Genomic DNA, 20,165 nt, shown 5'->3' on the forward strand with positions numbered 1-20,165 from the left:
TGACATCGCAGACCCTCAGGGCTCAGATAATGACCAATGACGGCTCACCTGTTTTCTGAAGCTGAGCTATGATTGGTCGTTATCTGAGCCCTGCGGGTGTGTGATGTCATTTTCAGTTGACAAAGTGACAAAATGGCCGACTGGCTAAAAACGGGTTGATTTTGTTGCTTAACTTATATTCCACAAACACAATATTAATCAGAATGCTTTGTTTCAACTAGTGGGCCTGCAGAGAACATATTCTTAAAAAAATATGTTTGGCTTGACTTCCCCTTTAAATATGAAACCAAGGCAGCAACACAACTCTCCTAATATTTGCCACAGCAACTGTCCATGTGATGTGTGGGCATAAAAGGGCTACATAAAAACCACTAACACTGCAAGTCTTGCATGTCCAATGAGATGTGTCAACTCCAGACATGTATCTGCTCTGTCTGCAGCTGCTGCTTGACATTCAGCTTGGCTCCGTCTCCCTGCTTTAGTGGCAGCAAAGAGCACTTTGATTGTCCTGCTTGTTGGCCCTCGTGCTGGTAAAGAGTACAGAAACCGCAACTGTCATGTGAGCTGCGCTTGTTTTTCGGATCCAGTGTTTCCCAAACTTTATCGAGCCAATGCACCCATTTCATATCAGACAAATGTCACGGCACGCCACCAAACAAAAGTGTCACAAAAAGTACGAATGCTAGAGTATAAAATATTAAAGTATTCAGTGTGAAATTTGTGCCTGTTTAATTGAACACATACTGAACCATATTGTACCTTCTACCATATAGTGTAATTTGTTCTGCCTGTCACTATACATCGATGGCATAGATAGATGAACAAAGATATATTTGTAATTAATAAATAGTATAATATATTTGTTATAAATAAATAAATAATAATAATAAATAATACATTTATATAAATAAAATGAAATTGGGCAATTTCCCGAGGCACTTCTGGTCGGGAATCATTGGTCTATCCAATATAAAACAAAAACAATATACAACAATATACAAGAAATATCTGTCTGTGTGGTGCAAATATAACTGTTCCCTCAACACTATCACCATCATTACGAATGTTGGAGGAGGGTTCTCAGCTAAACAGAGCCAGGATGTCATGTTGGTCACTTTAATTAGTCCCTTGCAACCACTTAGGCCAATAATCACCAGATAATTACCCGCTATTTCTCAGGCTGAAACCTTATTATTAAGTTCAGAATGTCACACAGCCACTGGAAAGATGTTTTGATTACTTCATTTCCGTTTGGAAAGAGTGTGTGGAAGGTCAGTAAATTGACCTTTGTGTGCACGCAGAACAATACATGAAAACAAAACAAAAAAATCAATTAGAATATTGCTTGAAAATTAATCTGCTTATCATCTATTTCCTCGGGCGGATATTCTGTTCATTGAGGCGTTATTATGAAAACTCACTAGGCAGCCCTCGCTCTTTTGCAGCATCCAATCATATTGTAACCGGGCATGTCTTGTCTACTCAAGAGAGATTCACAATAACGTCTTAAATACTCTCTATGCTAATCAGTGTTATATTGTCTGTCAACAGTTGTGCGCACACCACTGTTTAAAGCAGAAGTCCCCACCACCAGGCCTCGAGCCACGTTGGACCGGGCCGTACTGATGAAAGAAAAAAAATATATTTTATTTATTTATTTATCAATGTTAATTTAATATACAAGGCTGAAAACTATTTTAGATTGAAAATTGAGCAGATTCTTTCCGTTACATCCATCTATGCATGTCAAGTTGTCTCTGTCGTGTAATGTAATATTAAATGCACACGCTAGTAAAATTCACAATATGTCAATGCAGACTTCAAAACTGATTCATCAACGAATGTAAGAACGTAAGTGCCTTGAGAGAGTCAAACTTGGTGGCTAACCGCATAGCTATGGCTAAAAAGTCCTTCAATATCGGTGGGGAAAAAAAACCCTGTGGATTTGCGTTTATTATTGCACTTGTGAACCAACCCTCGCCCCCCTGAGCCGCGAAGGGGATGGAATTTTAAGAACCGGTCCGTGGCATAAAAAAGGTTAGGGATTTTACATTGTGATACCAACAGTATTTCAGATTTTTTAAAAATGATACTTGCCAGTACAGTTGATAAGAATATGATGGCGACAGTTTGACCCCAGAAGCCAAACTGGAGAAAGTCATTACATAATAAATATGTAGATAATAAAATAGCACAAAATTTGACTCCACACACAAGTTCAAAAAAATTGCAAATAACAGAACTTGTTTGCCAGGCTAGGCAGCAAACATGTTGTTAAAAGTGTACAATACATTGCGGATGCAGGCAAAACACATTCATGTGCCTTCCTTCAGCGTGCGCATCATATCCAAGCAGCCGATCATTTTCATTTTGGTTGATGCATCTATTATGGTAGCCGACTTAGCCAACTGTGTCTCTGCTAAACATCCATGAACTTTGAAAACAGAATTTGGGATTGGAAAGGTCAGATGACAAACTTGTATTGCAAGTCACACACGGGTGCTCAAGTATGTGAGGTTGACAATGGCATATTATAATAAAAATAATGCAAAACAGAACTGCGGATTTATTATTAAGATGATGCAATATAGTATATCCATTTTTTACATCATCTGTGAACTGAAGTTGATCTTCAAAAGACTTTCCAGGCATGTGCGATGTGTTGCAAAATCAGAGGAAGCCGAGTTCCTTCATCACACGCGAGACAGTGTGACTTTTCTTCTGACAGAAAATATACAGGATGAAGGCAATGGGTGTTTGAATCACTTGTTTGGATTAAGAATGCTGTCTTTTCTTTTCATTCTGACCAGTTTGACTTGAAGGATTAGGGGAAACAACAGTGAGATCTGTTGCGATCTGTCTGGGTGTGTTTGTTGTATCTAAAACAGGGTTCCAGGTCAAAAGTCGTGTTTACTTTCAAACAAAAAGTCTTTGAATGGAACTCAGCCCATCTATGCTCATTTGCCTGAGTCAGAAGTTGTCTTTTGAAAAAAAATGAAATTGTGGCTTTGGAGCAGCATATGTTCAGACACACATACACGGGACAAGAACACACAATGACACACTGAAAGTCGTTAAGAGCATGATTGTTCTCTCAAGTGGCTTTGCTGCCTTTCACCTCACAATTACGTTCCATTTGATCATGCAAGGCTGCAGAGATTAAAACCCAGGCCCGATTGAAACTCCAGCTTCATTCGCACAATCGCACACATGCAAATTCCGCTCAGGGAGAACATGGGGGCCTACCGTGCACATGAAGAAAGCATCACTAAACCGACACTAAGAAGGGCAACAAAAAAAATTGCAAAATTGCACAACTTCGTAGATAGATGTAGTTTCCTCAAATCTGCATAAATATAGGCATTTTTTTTTACTCAATTGCAAAGCGTAAGGTGTTTATTTGAAGCCTATGTGAGAGGTTAAGCAAATGCTTGTGTAAAGGTGGAGCCAGACACCCGGGTGTCTGTCTACTCTGTTAATTAGTCGACGGAGAATTGTTACTCCCGTGTTACAATGACAACGGAATGTAGAGCTGCCTCAAAATCACTTTCTCTTTGTGTGACGTTTCATTCTTATAAATAAACCACAATTTGCTGTCGACTGAAAATGACATCACAGCTCAGCTTGCGAATGTCACATGACCAAACCGAGAAAACAGGTCAGCCGTGTTAACTGAGCCCTGAGACACTATGATGTCATTTTCCGTTAACAGAAATTGGCTGTACAATGAAAAATGGCCACCCCCTGATTTGTATACGAACGGGTGGATTTTTCTGCTTAAGTCATACCACAAACACGATATTAATCAAAATACGGTGTTTAGACTGGTGGAGGCACATAGATAGTCACGAATAGTGAAAATCGGAGATTAACTGACACTCCTCCAAAGAGGTTAGTAATGACCTTAGATGCCTCAAGATGGCAAAGCCCTACAGGAAGCTCCTCAATTCACATTGACATACTTCATTATAACAAAGATACCTCAAGATGGTACCAAAGAAATACTTTTACAGTACCGTATATTACACAGCACTTTGCCTTGGGCACAAAACAGCAAACAGGTGAATCTGTGAGTAATGAATCACGAATAATCGGGAAAACTCTTTGTGTCCTTTACCTAATAGGTGTGTATGTGCAAGTGCCGTATGTGTATGTGTGCATGCCTGGTTTATAGGATGTAAAGATGTTTATTGCAAAGAGTTGACTGTTTTCTTCTTCAACTTGTTATAATAGTGGCTGATATCCATCAAATGTAGTGGTAATAACTAAGTAAGGTATTTTTTTTCCTCGTTCTAAAATCTGTGGGAAAATAAAAGATCAAGAACCACATTAAGAAACAATATACACTTTTGAAAGCGCACATGCAAATAATCCAAAAGCAGAAGGTCACGCCCTTTTGGTGGGATCGGTCCAAATTGACCACAATGACCACTTTGATAGTAAATGCTACATAAGGAAAATGTTCCTTGAATCTTGGCATATTCCACTTGAGCGCCGCTTCAAACGTTGACGGACATGACAGGCAGAGATCAAGTCTGCTCTTAAATTCAATCAAAACTTCACAGAGGTTGGCAACCCCAAAAAAATGTCCTTGCGTATGACGAGAAATCGTCCTTGTCGAGTGAGCAACACTTCAGATAGAGCTGCTGCGATAAGACAAGAGGAGCCGCTGCCCCACTTAATCATAACTGGGCAAAAAGTCTCATCTTGTTTTCCTCTGTCCTCAGGCACTGAAGCAGATTGCCAACATATTAAATAGTAACACCATCCACAGCCAATTTGTCGTTCCCCATCAAGAAAAGACATGTCATGAATGCAAAATAGTCATACTTTCATCGCCATCACAAAGAAACATTTCAACACCCTGAAGTCATACTCACAATCGGCAACCAATCTTGAATTGGTAAACAAAAATAAAAACAGCATACAGGTACGTTGGAGAATTGACACATATTCATCATATTCATCATGTGTATTGTTTGCTTAACTTTATCCTACTGGAACTTTAACGTGACCAGATAGGCTAATTTATCAGTTTAGACGGCATTACATATTTGCCAGGCATAAACTCGACCTCAACCACAATATATACTGAGATACAAGAGATATCTTAATTCGGCTTTACAAATGTAGCTGTCGCTGTCGGCTAGCACGCACGCACACACACACACACACACACACACATGTCACAAAAGTGTCAACTCATTTCAACAGTTCCAGTTTTGGATCTAATTGCTTCCTGTTGTAAGCACCTATGCATGTGGAATGCATAAATGAATGTGGTGTACACGTAAAGCATATTATCCGAGCTAAGTTTGTCTGTAAAGAGTTGACATTGAATATCAGCTCACGTTTCTACACACAACGTTTTGAATTATGTCCATTACAAGATCATTTCGGATCAGGGGTAGGCCAACTTTTTGTTCTCAAGGGCTACATTACAATTTTGAAGTGGACAGATGGACCGGGTCATTCATAGATGACCGTACATTACCAAAATATAAAACTTAAAATGTCTAATTACAAAAAAGTGTAAATTAATTCATTTGAATAGTAGTAGTAATAATAAGAATCATTCATGCTCATTTATTATTTATAAATAATTTGATTATCATTTAAAAAAAACATACAAACAAACAAGGTACTATAATCATGTTTATTTTACTAATATTTTGTATTTCATTATTCACAACAAAGCATTTCTTCAAAATTAGATTAGAAGTAATTGTTACAGAATACATTTTAATTAACCAATTACAGGGGGGGAATGCTAAATTAATGCAACAAAAATTACAAACACCTTGATGATGTGTAAATGCTCAATAGGTCAGATTAAAGAATGGACTGGACAGTGATGACAATCCACACAGATACTGTACATTTTTCACAACTTTTTTAATTTGGCTCGTAACAAACATAATGTATACATTCATAATTATATGAAATTCTAAAATCTGTTGGTTATCGCTAAATGTTTCATTTCCAGATGCCAAGAAGGCAACCTGGGGAGAAATTAAACAAGGATTATTATTTCAGATGTAGTTTGGTGGCATCATTGCGAGAGCCGTTGCTCATATATTATCTGTCTTATGTAACAAATAAGAGAAACATTATGACATTGTGATGTGGTGCAGTTCTAGACTTCTGTAAACTCAGACCACAATCATCCATCACTCCATTTTCTATAGTGCGCGTCCTAATTAATTGTCGTGGGGGAGCTGCAGCCTCTCTCAGCTGACATTGGGCAAGAGGTGGGGTACACTTGAGACTGGTTGCTAGCCAATCGCAGGGCACATATAGACAAACAACAAATTCACAATCACACTCACGCCTATTTATGGGGACCGTTTAGAGCAGTGAGTCTCAAAGTATGGTATGGTATACAGTGATCTCTCGCTACTTTGCGCTTCAACTTTCGCGCCTTCAGTGCATTGCGGATTTTTCAGAAGCATTCTTAAATTAAAAATGAAACAACACAGCCATATCGGGAGCTATATTGCAGAAAGACGCATTGTTTCAAAGATATGAGTTGACTCGGAGACTTTGTACATACCCGCAGGCACTCATAAAAGGCGGTGACTGGTTCCCAGTGCGAGATCGACCAACGAGAGCACAAGTGGATTTAATTTTTCCACACACTGTACTGTACGTGAGCTGACTCGGTGCGCGTCATCGCAGCCTCTCGCTTAGTCTCGTCCACTATTCAAATGTGCCGTTGATTTAGTCAGAGTCAAGCCGGATACTTTCTACTCCATATTTGTAATTACGTGTTTGCTCTAATAAAGTTTTGTAAAAATCAGATAGTACAGTACAACTGCTGTGTTTATAATTCGTGAGCGCAGATTCAGCGCGCACCCGGCCGACCAGCGACGGCGACAAGCGTTTTAAACTGCAAGATTGGATAAATTACACTATGGCATTCTAGTTAAGGTGAGTCAATTTTATGATAAAAATTAAAACTTTAACGTAGTTTTTAGCGAACGTTCCGTCGTGCTCGTCAGCTGCCGCGGTCGGTCGAAGCTAAATTCTGATCACAGCCGGCAAGCTTGGTATTTATATTCTTCATTTAGCATTTTTAGAGTAAATTGATTGTTTAACAAGTATTTAGAAGTGCGGGAACCATGTTGGGGTTCGCAACAGCGTAACAGAGGTGCAAATCCCCCAAAATGAAACTGTACAATAAATATCATACAAAATAATAATCATAATCATAAGTCCGACTCTACTTTGCGGGTTTCACTTATCGCGGCAGGTTCTGTCCCCCCCATTAACCGCGATGAATGAGGGATCACTGTAGTGCATTGATGTAAATTGGGGTAAAATGGGTTTCATTCGAGACTCACCACTTTAAGTGCTTTGTGTTTTTGGACAAGGGATCGATTTCATATAATGTTTTGTTTCCGAAAGAGGTGCTTAATGGCTTACTGCACTCTAGTGGAGCAAATAAATGATTTGATTTTAAAAAGTAAGTAGGGATAGCCTCTGCTGACTGTGGAGAAAAATTTGATTTTAATTGAAAAGTGGAATCTCCCTCTGCTGGCTGTAGAAATCCTGTTTTATTAGCAATATAAGAAAAAAAGGATGTACTCAGAAAATGTACAAATGTCATTTACAAAGTTTTTCACCACCTGCGCATTGTACAAATAAACTCAAATTTGATGAGATAAAATATATCCTTCACCAATAATGAGAACTGATGTTTAACACGTTAGACAATAAAAGCATTTAGAAATATCCTGAATAATACAAACCATGGCGGTTGGGGGACCAAAACGGCCATGAACAAGCTGAAAGGGTAATAAAAATCAAACAGGGCCTGTGGGTGCAACACACACAAAACAAAAATCCATCGAACAATTATAATCTGTGTGACCTATATCTTTGCTACTGTAACAATGAAAATTTCCCCACTGTGGGATCAATAAAGGCATTCTTATCTTATCTTATCTACAGTATATTGTTTATATGCATATTATTGTTATTTTTTTAACTACTACATTACAGCTTTCTGTTAAAAGTGATATGGAAAATAGTGTATGATTTGTGAGGATTTTGGGGTGGAAAAGTACTTTTTTTTGAAAAATCAAGTTGGGGCCGCAAATGGCCCAAAGGCTACAGATTGGACACCTCTGACTTAGACCTTCTGCACTACTGTATTACAGTGTCGGAGATGATGATACTTGAAGCGCTAAGCAGTTTTTGAGGTGGTACTTGGTGTAAAAAGTTCGAGAATTGCTGATTTAGAGGCTTCACTGAACATTGCATGTTTTTGGAATGTGGGAGGAAGCCAGAATACAGTTCTCGGAGAAAACCCACGCAACCATGGGGTGAACATGCAAATTACACACAAGATAGTTGTAGCAGAGATTCAAATCCCAAAACTGTGAGGCAGAAGTACTAACCACTAGTCCACCCTACTACCTGAAACATTAACATATTGTTAAATTATTACTTCTGTCAGTGTTCATCCACACAGATTTACAGTATCAAGCTTGTAAAGATTACACGATGGCGTATATACTGTATTGTGTACCTAATCAACTGACTTTACTTGACGTATTTATTTACCTGTGTAATAAAACATTCACTATTTGGATACCTTAACCTACAGACACGTGACATTAGGGGGCGTGGCTACAAAAAGAAGGAAGTAGCCGGTTAGGGATTACACCTGCGTTGCAGGTCAGGTTCAAGACGAAACAACACACTGGGTCAACCTGATAACAGAATCCTACTTGAGTACTGCGTTCAACTGCTTCAGCGTTTCACCAAAACAGTCAACTGATGCCATGTATGGAGATTATAAATGGGGAAGCTAACGTGCAAACAGAGGAGTTACTACTTCCGCTTATAACCGTCTATGACACAAACACGAGTCAGAGCGCACCTGAGGAGCAAAACTAACGTGTTTTTCACGTTTTCTTTAACTAAATGTAAGCAAGCATGCAAGTGCAGCAACAACAACGACAACAACAGGTGTCCCCGTCAGGTGTAACGTCCTCACCTTAGTGTAGTACAACATCCACAGCTCGTACAGCTTCTCCTTCGATGCCATCGTTCCTCCAAGCTCCTGGTTGCTCATTAACTCCCGTTTGCGTTTAATTAAAAACTCCAAGGAGAGACCAACATGGTCAACAACGAGGCCGCAGCTGCTTCAAGTTGTTTCCAACACACGGGAGCAGGACGCGGTGCGCTCCTGCCGTCAACCATTCCTGCCACATTCGCCCTCAATTCATTAATCTGCGTCAAAGTGCTTCAGGCCGGCGGGCGGGTCGCAATAAAAACTTCTCACGAGTTCTTCTCAAACAGGCGGCGTGGAAGAACGTGGTCACGGTGACATTAATGTCGAACTAGGAGGAGAAATTGCGTGGAAATAATGCGTGGAAAGGAACACCCATGAGAAGCGAGCGCCTCGCACTGTGGCTGCTTCCGAGTGGGGGGGGGGGGGTGCGAGAGAGAGAGAGAGAGAGAGAGAGAGAGAGAGTGCGAGAGAGAGCGAGAGAGACTGATCCCAAGGAAGCGAGAGGAAAAGATCCTGCGGTCACTCACAAGTACACAACAGCAGTTGTGGGAACTGGGAAGTAACGAAGTACAAATACTTCGTAACTGTACTGAAGTAAAATTTTCAGGTATCGGTGCTTTTCCTTGATTATTTTTGGACGACTTTTATGGCTCACATGTGTCCTGAGGTTGGGCACGTGACCTTCGCAGGGCGAGCTCTTGGGCATTCTGACGTCAATTTCAGTCGATAGCAGGTACAAGATACAAGACAAAATGGCAACTCGCCAAGATGCATAAAATATCATGTTTACACTATTGGGAGCACATATACAAACAAACATTATAAATAAAATGTTTTTTTGACTTTGACAGTAAAACTCAACAGGGAGTGAAGAAGTCTTTTTTTTTGAAGAATTGTTCTCTAATTCTATCTGCCAAACTGTTGTTGCTGTACTTAAAGTGGAAATCAACCCCAACATACTTTTTTCAAGAATATGTTCCCAGCAGGCCCAGTAGTTGATTCTGATTAATATTGCGTTTGTGGAATACGTGTTAAGCAGCAAAATTCACCCGTTTTTAGCCATCTCAGGGGGCGGCCATTTGTCTTCTGTCGACTGAAAATCAATCACAACCGCTCACAATGACCAATCACGGCTGACCTGTTTCCTGAATCTGAGCCGTGATTGGTCGTTGTGAGCGGTTGTGATGTCATTTTCAGTCGACAGAAGATTAAATGGCCGCCCCCTGAGATGGCTAAAAACGGGTGAAATGACTAAAAATGACATCACAACTACTCAGGGCTCAGGTAACGACCAATCACGGCTCAGCTTCAGAAAACAGGTCAGCCGTGATTGGTCATTACCTGAGCCCTGAGCAGTTGTGATGCCATTTTCAGCCGACAGAAGTAACAAAATGGCTGCCCCCAGAGATGGCTAAAAACGTGTGGATTAACTCTTATTCCACAAACGCAATATTTATCAGAACGCCTCGTTCCAACTAGTGGGCTTGCATAGAACATATTCTTGAAAAAATATGTTTAGGTTGAGTTCCCTCTTGAAAGTACTGTAATGAAGTAGTTTTATTTCGTTACACCCCACAGTTGTTCACATACAGACGTGTGCATGCACACACACACATACACAAACGCACGCACGCACATAGACACACACACACACACAATAAGACTTTATTAGTCACCTCATTATTATTTACTACATCATGCAGGGAGAATGACTCACAGCAGAACACCATAAGTAGAAAGAGTGCCTAAAACACTCTACTCCAGTAAGTGCAATTCATTTGATGGCCCAAAAAAGTATAGAAATCTACACAAATAAAATGTGATCAAATCTGATTGATGTGTATATTTTCCCTCTGAACAGTATTTTCCAGTATTTTATAACCTGAATATGTTCCTATTTCTTAATCTATGTTTCACTTTTTGAATTGAATTTACAAATGAAATGGACGCTTTCACAATATTTATTGAGGTACACTTGTGCTTTTCAAGCGATTCGGGTGGCTGCATATTGGATAAAAGAAAAGGGGATACAATGACGCTACATCTTTACAAATGAAATTTAAGTAGTAAAAAAACATGTTGACAAGCACATATAGTAGCCTACATAGTGGATCAAATAAAATATACTATAATGGCTTAGTGAAGGCACATCCGTACTGCAATAGTAATAATAAAAAGTGAGAAATATTAATCCATCTGAATTTCAGGGAGCGGGAAGGAAGGACATGTGGTACCTCTGCTTCACATAAAGAGCTGCTGATTGTTTTGATGGTGGGAGTCATAGACTGGATAACTGTGGTTTTATTCTCATTTCCCGCACAATCTGCAATTAGTCGAGGTGGACGCACCAGGACAGAGATGGTCTTTATTATCAGCCTGTCCACTTTACACTGTCAGTGGTTGAGACCACTCCCTCAAAGAGACCTGATGCCACTGTTGTGACCTTCACCGCCATGCACGCCAAAAGATTGAGTGGGCACAGTACTTTTTTTTTTTTTCACTGTGTTTGGTCCAGTATAGATATCAATATAATACAATGCAGGACTTGTCAGACAGCTTAAGCATTTTTATGATCACTGGCGACCCACTTTAATTAATTAAATAAATTAATAATAAACTCGTTTTGCTGAAGAAGCTTGCAGCTTGCACATTTAATGCTGAGAACGCAGCATATTGTTGTTACTTTGGGGGCTAATAAATAAATCAGGAAACAGGTGCTACATTGATAAATAATTGAACAGATAACAGGGAACTGTTATCAACAACAACTAAATTTGGAAATATATTACAGTGTTTGCCATCTTTAACTTTAACCCCATCTAGGTTTGAGTGATTACACACTATTACCTGTACTGCGAACTGGTGAAGAACTGGATCAGCTGTATTTCCTTCTTTGCTGATGGCCTACATTCCTGACGGTGGGAAAGCGCCTCTCTGTCCTATATGTGGCTCTTGTTTACATTATGGTATGCTAAGAGTTGAATCAATTAAAGCAGTCAACAAGTCCAACAGCATAAATGCAGTTCCTTAAGCACCCTCTGTTCACCAAAGCATACATTTTGTAACATGACTCCTAACACACACAGAGCCCCCCCCCCCCCCCCCCCCCACACACACACACAGATTTTAATGAGCTGCATGAGACTGTGTTATGCGTCCTTGGGTTCCTTGCTGTATAAATCTTGACTATTATTATTATTACTCATCTACACGATGACGGAATGTAAGGACGGAAGCACTTTAAAAGGACGAGGACGGACGGGATCAGAGGATGCTAATTGTTATGAATAAGGACGAGGACGGAGGGGTACCCAGTTCGCGGACGGAGGACGGAAAAAGGGTAAAGTGCCCAGCTCTAGTATAGTATAGATTCAACATGATCTATCCTGCCTCACCCCCACACAGTATGCAACATATTTTTTTATGTTGCACTAATCTATCTATCTATCTATCTATCTATCTATCTATCTATCTATCTATCTATCTATCTATCTATCTATCTATCTATCTATCTATCTATCTATCTATCTATCTATCTATCCATTCAGACACCGGTAAATGAAATAATTTGGACAGTATTTGTGTTATTACAAAACAAAAAGGACTCCAACCAGAGCAGGCCAATGCAATCGATTGCTCGTCAGTTGATTACACCAACCTACGTAGGTTTTGTAATGGATTCTAGAGCTACCGAGTGGCGTGTAGCAGCTAAACATGGAAAAAAATATCGGCTCTCTACAAGAACAAGCCCTGAAGCGAAAAGAGAGATTGAAAGCATTGAGGGATAAACAACTCCAAGTAAGTACAGATACAAGTCGGGCAGATACAAATTTAGTGTTCAGAAATAGTCAATGTTTTGTTAAAATTCATGTGTAGCCATGTTAGCCTGTAGCTATCCAGTGTACGACTGCTAACCTGTCATAAACCTAATCCTGGACTTTTTTGTCGCATCGAATAATGTACAAGGCTAATATGTATATAAAAACATGAAACTCGCTGTGAATTAGCTGCAATTTTGTATTCTACATTGGTTTCGCCGTTGATTTAAGACTTAGCGTTGATGCTAACTGTGACGTCATCGACTCAACTAGTAGCGTTACTGCTGCATTGTATCAGTTTCGGAAAGACGTTTGAAAAACAAAGAGGAAGTTTTAAAGCGGATTAGCAGGTAACAAAGCAGAACTGCACCTTATTTTTGACCTCAATTTACACTTCCCAGTTACTACAGCACTAATCATCTTCCTATTTGTCCCAGAGATCAAAAAGCATCATGAAGTGTTTCAATGGAGACTCTTTTAGTTTCAGTGAGTTATAGATGTTTTACCTTTTTTGAGCAACAATGGGGAATTAACATTTTTTTCCTTTTTTAACCTTCTACATATATGTGTATTAATCAACCAAACCCCAACCAACATAAACGTTCAAACATAGTCTGTTCGCTATTTGACCTCTGAATTGCTCTTTTTTTTTTTTTTTTTTTTTTGCCATGGGGCAGCATGGTGACCTATTGGTTAGCGCGTCACACTTCTGAGATTTTGGGTTCAAATCTCAACTTCAGCCTTCTTGTGATATGCTCAGTGTTCAATGTTAGGTTAATTGAAGACTGTAAATTGTCTACAGTTGTGAATGTGGGTGTGAATGGTTGTTTGTCTATATGTGCCCTTAGATTGGTAGGCGACCAATCCAGGGTGCATATTGTGTCTCTACCAAAGTCCAGATAATCAGTTACCCTAAAGAGGGCATGTGCTATAGAAAATGGATGTATTTACAATGGAAATCGAAATCAAGCCATACCAGGGCCTAACTGTCACTTTCAGAAAAAAATATTATTTACTGTACAGTCAATTTCGGTGAATGGGGAAAAAAAAGGCCACAGTTATTGTATTATAGGGATGGTGGCCATGTTTTCACTAACAAGTTCATTTTATATATTTTTTGATTGGGAAAATGAAAAGAGTTGTCATTTTCTATTTTATCAATAAATTTGGAAATAAGTAACTCCATGAATAACACCCCTTGATAATGACGACAATGGCCGCGCCGCCAACCGTTCTATCCATGTTTGGTCGGAGTCACCGGAGGAACTGATTCCAAACCCTCCATTGGAAATCATTGTACTTTCATTGCTTATAACGTCCAAAAAACTGCGATCAATTGGCACCAAAATTTATGTGGACATCCCTACTAATGCCCACTTCAACATATCAAAAGGATTAACCTCTCCGTGGCTGATTTATATGAGAATGAGGAAACGTGTAAGTGAGCAGAGCTACATAGATTTAGGCTGGGACGAGCGCACACTGCTTCTTTGCTTAAAAAAAAAAAACACTGCTTCTTTGCTGATCACGGTTATGTTCAACATTCAAAGATTTCAATGCCTAAAAAGTGTATACAATTTTATAAAGACTTTTTAAAGTTACTGCACTTTTTTCATTATAAAAAGAGTTTTAATATATTTAGCAATAATTGTAACTGTTATTGTATGTATTTTTTTTTCCATCACAAAAAGTGTCATGTGTAAAGTGTAATGACAACTTGTCTTTAACGTGAATACTTAGATGTGTCATTGTCATAGGCTGTTGCTGCTGAGTATTTTAAGATTTCATTGTCTTAATAATTTACAAAATTAAGAGATCTTTATTGTTAGTGTATTTTTTATTCTGGTCTAATATCTTTGAATATCACCCGAATGGTTCGCTTTTATTTATTTTTTCAACAAAATGTACCATTTACTTGTCATCTTTTCAAAATAAACGTTTTTTTTGTTTGTTTGGTTTTTTTTTTTAAATCTGTTTTTTGTACCGAAAATATACCAAACCGAAGTTTCCAAAAAAACAAACCGAACCGATATGTGATGTAGCGTACCGTCACACCCCTAGGGCATCCCCAATCCTGCTGTCGTCACTGTTTTGTAGTAGTGAAGCTCGTTCACTGTAGAAATTAGCTGCCTAAGGAGGCCAATATGGAAGCAAACTGACTTGGTAAGCCACGTTTGATGGAGCACTGTTGACATTCCTTGCTTTCCTTTTGTACTCCCCTTTGAGAATGAGTCAGAGCTATGAATTGTTGTAGCATGTGGACAGGAAGCGTCTTCAGGAAAATGCACATTGGGTGGGATTTGATATCCTTTGTTACAGTTATTCTTTTTCCAGGATTTGTGCAACCTTGTTATTTGTTTACTTTGTCGCAACTTGTGATTGCAATCGATTGCAATGCTGCGACAAACGAGGTTCACCTTGTTAGCTTTGTTGGCTCTTTTTGTGGTGAGCCCCTAATATATACTTTGTGTCGATGAATCTCTTTCTACAAATGTCTGAATGAACACTTCTACAGCATTCCTTGGAAATCACAATGTCCCACCACTGGTAATGTATTTTTCGAATAGTCCCACGGGCTACTCAAGGGTCCACCTGGTACCCGCGGGCCCCATATTGGTCACCCCTGCTGAATCTCTCTTTTTTCTTTTCAGTGTGGCCCTAATACACCTTAATAGTTTTATCGTTATTACGAGGGATGTTCGATACCACTTTTTTTTTTTCAGAACTTTACCAAAACGATTACTCAACTCTAAAGTACTCACCAATACCAAGTAACCAATACCACTAGTACTTTTTGAAACATAAAGCTTAAACCATATTAAACCAGTGACAGACTTTTCAAGAAATACCTTAAAGCAGAATACTCATCCTGCAAATAAATGTGTACGATTTGGTAGCAACACAGTAATAATGCACTCCTAGCATTAATATAAACATGCATAATACTTACAAAAATTGCATCTTAATGGGCGCTTAAGATGAGAGGACTGACATTGATGCAATTCACTTGGAAAAACGTTCCACTTCCTCATAGTAGAACGACCACAAGAGTTACTGATGTCGGTGACTGTTATCGACAGCATTCACGAGTACTTGTTACTACCCTCAAGTAAGGCTACTATTGGCCCGATACTGATACCTCGTGTTGGTACTTTCCCATCCCTAATTATTACCTTAAAATGGCATCAATTTTTTTTTATTATGCTCATGTTTTAGTGTACCTTAAAATGTTGTTTTCTTCCAACAGGGGCGAGAGCAGGAAGATGGTGAGCCAGAGCATAAAAAAGCTTCAGTGGAAGAGGAAACACCGGAGACGAGACACAAGTTAGTTCGGCGTTTAAATTTGTTTGTCTGTGAAAGTCTTGACCAATTATTTGTTTCTTGGCTGCGCTGCACGGAAGTGAAACGGATCTGAAGGAACGCCACAACATTTATCTGCAACTCATCTCAACACCATTTATTGGTGACACATTGAACTCTGTTTACTCTGGCTACTATCACATCCTTGTGTTATTAGCTGCTCAAATATCCTGCAGCTTCCTGTCGTAAGGTATGCACGAGTAGCCATCTTTCCTGTCCTGCAAGACCTTTTCCATTGTTTATTTTTAATGACTACCAGATGATGACACCAAGGGAGTGCCTCTGTATTTGCAATTACACAGCCTTATATGATTGAATTGTATGATATGAATTATATGCAATTCAAGACACCCATTTTTGACCGAGTGTGTAATGTATCGTTTAAAAGTTAATGAGGGGTCACTTTGCCAAACTTGGGTTTTAAAGGGGCACATAGTCAACACGTTTGTTGTAGAAGATAAAAAAAAAACAGACTTAAAAGGGAAGTCAACGCAAACATTTTTTTTCCCAAGACTATGTTCTATGCAAGCCCACTAGTTGAAACAGGGCATTCTGATAAATATTGCGTTTGTGGAATAAGTGTTAATCCACTCGTTTTCAGCCATCTCTGGGGGCGGCCATTTTGTCTTCTGTCGACTGAAAATGACATCACAACTGCTCACAACGACCAATCACGGCTCAGATTCAGGAAACAGGTCAGCCGTGATTGGTTGTTGTGAGCAGTTGTGATGTCATTTTCAGTCGACAGAAGACAAAATGGCCGCCTCCAGTCATGGCTAAAAACGAGGGCATTCTGCTGCTTAACTGATATTCCACAAACGGAAAATTAATCAGACTGCCGTGTTTCAACTAGTAGGCCTGCTGGGAACATATTCTTGAAAAAAATATGTTTGGGTTGACCTCCGCTTTAAAGGTTAATGGTTGTGCTGCTGAGTCAATTCCAGGAATAGCCAGATGGATTGATGTCATTTTTATTTAATTTTCTTTCATGCCACACGCTACAAATGTGTAAGTTTCAGTAGATGTAGATAGAAACAATGTGCAAACGCACTGGCAAGCCTTCAGCAAGCAGACGACAAGAACTGTCACTTCTCCAAGGAGGGCAGTCTTTCTTTTTGTCCTCGAATAAACATTTAGACAGTTAGTATTTGGTGTGGATATTAATCCTGCCTTGAAGTTAATTCTTCAAACATGTTACCGACCTTGTGACTGTTTTGTTTAACGGGCGCTGTAAAGGTCAGACTTTGGACCAATATTTGTTCAAGTGGCACTTCGAAGGCTGTACACAATCCATCCCAAGATTCCTGGTCAGCTTCCATTTTGTTCGTCTTATCTAATCGGAGACAATGTCAAATGAGCAACCTGGACAAAGATGGCTGCAAAAAGCTGAGTTAACTTATGTTTCTACTTCATGCAAAATTGAGTTGTTCTCTTCATTTCGTCAGAAAATCTATACCAAAATTGCCATTTTTCGTCACTTTTTACAAATGCATATCATTTCATGCATAAAACCCCATATTCACATAAATTGAACAATATTATTTTCATCTGGTTGGCGGTACAGTATTTTCAAAGGCATTTGACTTGAAATTGAATACATTTAAAATATGAATGACCTGCTTGGAAATTGTCACGATATAGGCTGTCATGGCCCCAATATTCTGATTCAAGCGCTGTATGTGGCAGTGAACTCACTTCGCAACAAGCGGCAGTTTGGCAGATCGTGAACAATAGTTCCAAAAAGAGGCTTCAAGCTGTTTCTTGCCTCTCCCAGTCATAGTGTGCTGTCAAACGAAACATAAAACAAAGACAATTATAAGCCGTGAATTTACAGCAACCACATAGCGTTGCCTAATAATCAATCAATTTAGCTGAACTCTAACAAACAATACAAAACCCTAGAGATTTTGTTTTTCTTTTTTGGGGTGGCTGTAATAGATTAAATGGCATTTCCAGTCATTTCAATGGGGAAAAGGGAATTAGTTTGACACTGCTGCTTTAGATGCTGACTAAGGATGTTTTTGGACAACTTTTGACGCACACTTTCCCTCCATATTTGTGTTGTTTCTAAATAAATTTTGATGATATTTCATGCATGTTGGTGAAATAGATGGTTTCACTCACATTGCTTCTTCATCAGAGACTTAAGATGCAAGGAGAAAAGTAAAAGTGGCGAACATGACCAGCATCCCTGCCTATATCCATACAAGGCACGCGTCTGTCTGTTGGCTGCAAAGAGGCGGAGGCCGGGGGGGTGATGAATGTGTCAGCTTCGTGCCCTCTCTAGCTCGCTCAGAGAACTCTCTTCTTGTTCCACACATGGCCAGACGGCGGTTTACCTTCATAGCTCCCGGACCCTGTGTGGTCGTCGAGCTGAGTCTGCCAAGAATTCCTCTATGAAGGGACATGATGAAAGTAATTAGAATGTCAAGGACGGCATTCCTCGGCCGGTCGTTGTCTGTGCCTGGGAGCAGGTGGGATGCGTTAACTAGACGGGTTCACAGGGAGGGGAAAAAGGGTGACTTTATCCCCAAGCCTCCAGTCAATCAACAGGCGGCCATACAGGGATGCAGATAGTCTTTTTAAAAAAAAATTTTTTAAGTCACTTTCACCTAAGGCCCACACTACCCCCTAGTGGAAGCATGGAGGCTACACGTTGTGTGCGCTAGTTTAACTTTGCCTATTGACCCCAGATTTATATTTCAATCTCAATCACTGCTGCAGTCAGTCACTGGGTGAAAGCTTGTCTCACATTTCTGTTTCTGCACAGGGAGCTGAAGCTGAGGAACTACACTCCAGAGGATGATGAGCTAAAGGAGAGGCAGGTCCCCAAAGCCAAACCAGCATCAGGTGCGGAATCTTGATTTTTCTCAAATAAAGTACATTCATACTGTGGCCCTGAGGGTGTGTGATGTCATTTTCAGTCGACAGAAGTGACATAACGGCCCCCAGACATGGCTCTTATCCCATAAACACAATATTAATCAGAATGCTGTGTTTCAATTAGTGGGCCTGCATAGAACATATTCTTCGAAAAATATCTTTGGGGTGACTTCTTCTTTAAGAGAGATTTTTTTTTTTTTTTCTGTTTCCAGTGGAGGATAAAGTCAAAGACCAGTTAAAGGCAGCCAATCCAGAGCCCATCATTGAAGAAGTGGTGCGTTTTCTTTTCTTCATTCCTGATTTTATTGCTGAAGCAAAAATGTTTTTTTAATACGGTGTTAAATGTGGTTTTCCCAGGATTTGGCTAACCTAGCCCCGAGGAAACCAGACTGGTAAGAAGAACATTGTTGTTATTTTCACTTTGGTGTGACTTGAAGGTTCTTTCTGACTGACAGTGTGGTTTTGGATCTAGGGATCTCAAGCGAGATGTGGCCAAGAAGCTGGAGAAGCTGTCAAGGAGAACACAGAGGGCCATCGCGGAACTCATTCGTTAGTATTATTGTTGGCCCTCTTTTTGTTCAATATCTTCTGAAATATTCATATTTATTGGGTTTGGTGTCCAGGTGATCGTTTGCGAGGCAGTGAGGAGGAGTTGGCCGGTGTGGTGGGAGCGGTACAAGCAGAACAGGAAGACTCAGACTGATTTGGAGATATGAGAAAAGCCTCACTGGAAATGTGGATAGCAGGGCAGGCGTCCAATTCTGAGAATATTTTATCACAGGTGCGTGCTGGAAACTTTGTCCAGCCTTGCCTTGTGTTGTTTTTTGTATCATGCCTATCCAATGGTACAATCTGTAAATGTGGTTGCATTGTAAACAACCAGGCTAATAAACCTTTCATATTTTCTGTTGAATGGTTATGTTTTAAATAAAGTAAATTACAACTTGTGTTTTTCAAATCCCTGTTTTATTGGGTCATTCGGCATCCACGCACTTTTTAAATACATCATAATTATTAGGAAAACTATCACTCTCTAATTAATAAGTGACCACTATGGAGCATGACACTGACTGTTTGCTACA

At 39.6% G+C, this 20,165-nt stretch overlaps 2 protein-coding genes and 1 long non-coding RNA gene across 5 annotated transcripts in view; 1 reads left to right on the plus strand and 2 right to left on the minus strand.

The window, feature by feature from the left end:
- The window catches only part of nbeal2 (neurobeachin-like 2), a 45,198-nt gene extending 35,777 nt beyond the window's left edge, over positions 1-9,421 (minus strand). For all 3 annotated transcript variants that reach the window (XM_086038004.1, XM_086038001.1, XM_086038000.1), the window contains exon 1: positions 9,005-9,421. In XM_086038004.1, coding sequence (XP_085894130.1) covers positions 9,005-9,082 — 78 coding nt within the window. In that variant the 5' untranslated portion in view covers positions 9,083-9,421. The remainder of the gene's footprint in view (positions 1-9,004) is intronic.
- Positions 9,422-12,660: 3,239 nt separating this feature from the next.
- Positions 12,661-20,041, plus strand: ccdc12 (coiled-coil domain containing 12). Its single transcript, XM_086038486.1, has 7 exons — positions 12,661-12,820; positions 16,088-16,164; positions 18,971-19,050; positions 19,296-19,357; positions 19,441-19,475; positions 19,556-19,632; positions 19,707-20,041. Exons 1-7 carry the CDS (start codon positions 12,737-12,739, stop codon positions 19,784-19,786), a joined length of 495 nt encoding a protein of 164 aa, XP_085894612.1. The 5' UTR covers positions 12,661-12,736; the 3' UTR covers positions 19,787-20,041.
- On the minus strand, positions 17,311-19,332 carry LOC147143719 (uncharacterized). The gene is made up of 3 exons (XR_015087880.1): positions 18,325-19,332; positions 17,896-17,984; positions 17,311-17,533 (listed from the first exon to the last, which is right to left on the minus strand). It is a non-coding gene; the product is annotated as an uncharacterized LOC147143719 (long non-coding RNA).
- Positions 20,042-20,165: the final 124 nt, after the last annotated feature.

This window comes from Filicampus tigris, chromosome 8, assembly GCF_054856515.1.
Source record: "Filicampus tigris isolate MCC_2025a chromosome 8, RoL_Ftig_1.0, whole genome shotgun sequence".
NCBI lineage: Eukaryota > Metazoa > Chordata > Actinopteri > Syngnathiformes > Syngnathidae > Filicampus > Filicampus tigris.

What these genes read in the sequence shown, in the direction of transcription:
- ccdc12 (XM_086038486.1), top strand. Translation starts at nt 12,737, where the DNA reads ATGGAAAAAAATATCGGCTCTCTACAAGAACAAGCCCTGAAGCGAAAA. An exon ending in CAAAGCCAAACCAGCATCAG is followed by an intron (nt 19,051 to 19,295) that starts GTGCGGAATCTT and finishes TTCTGTTTCCAG; the next exon opens with TGGAGGATAAAGTCAAAGAC. An exon ending in AGCCCATCATTGAAGAAGTG is followed by an intron (nt 19,358 to 19,440) that starts GTGCGTTTTCTT and finishes TGGTTTTCCCAG; the next exon opens with GATTTGGCTAACCTAGCCCC.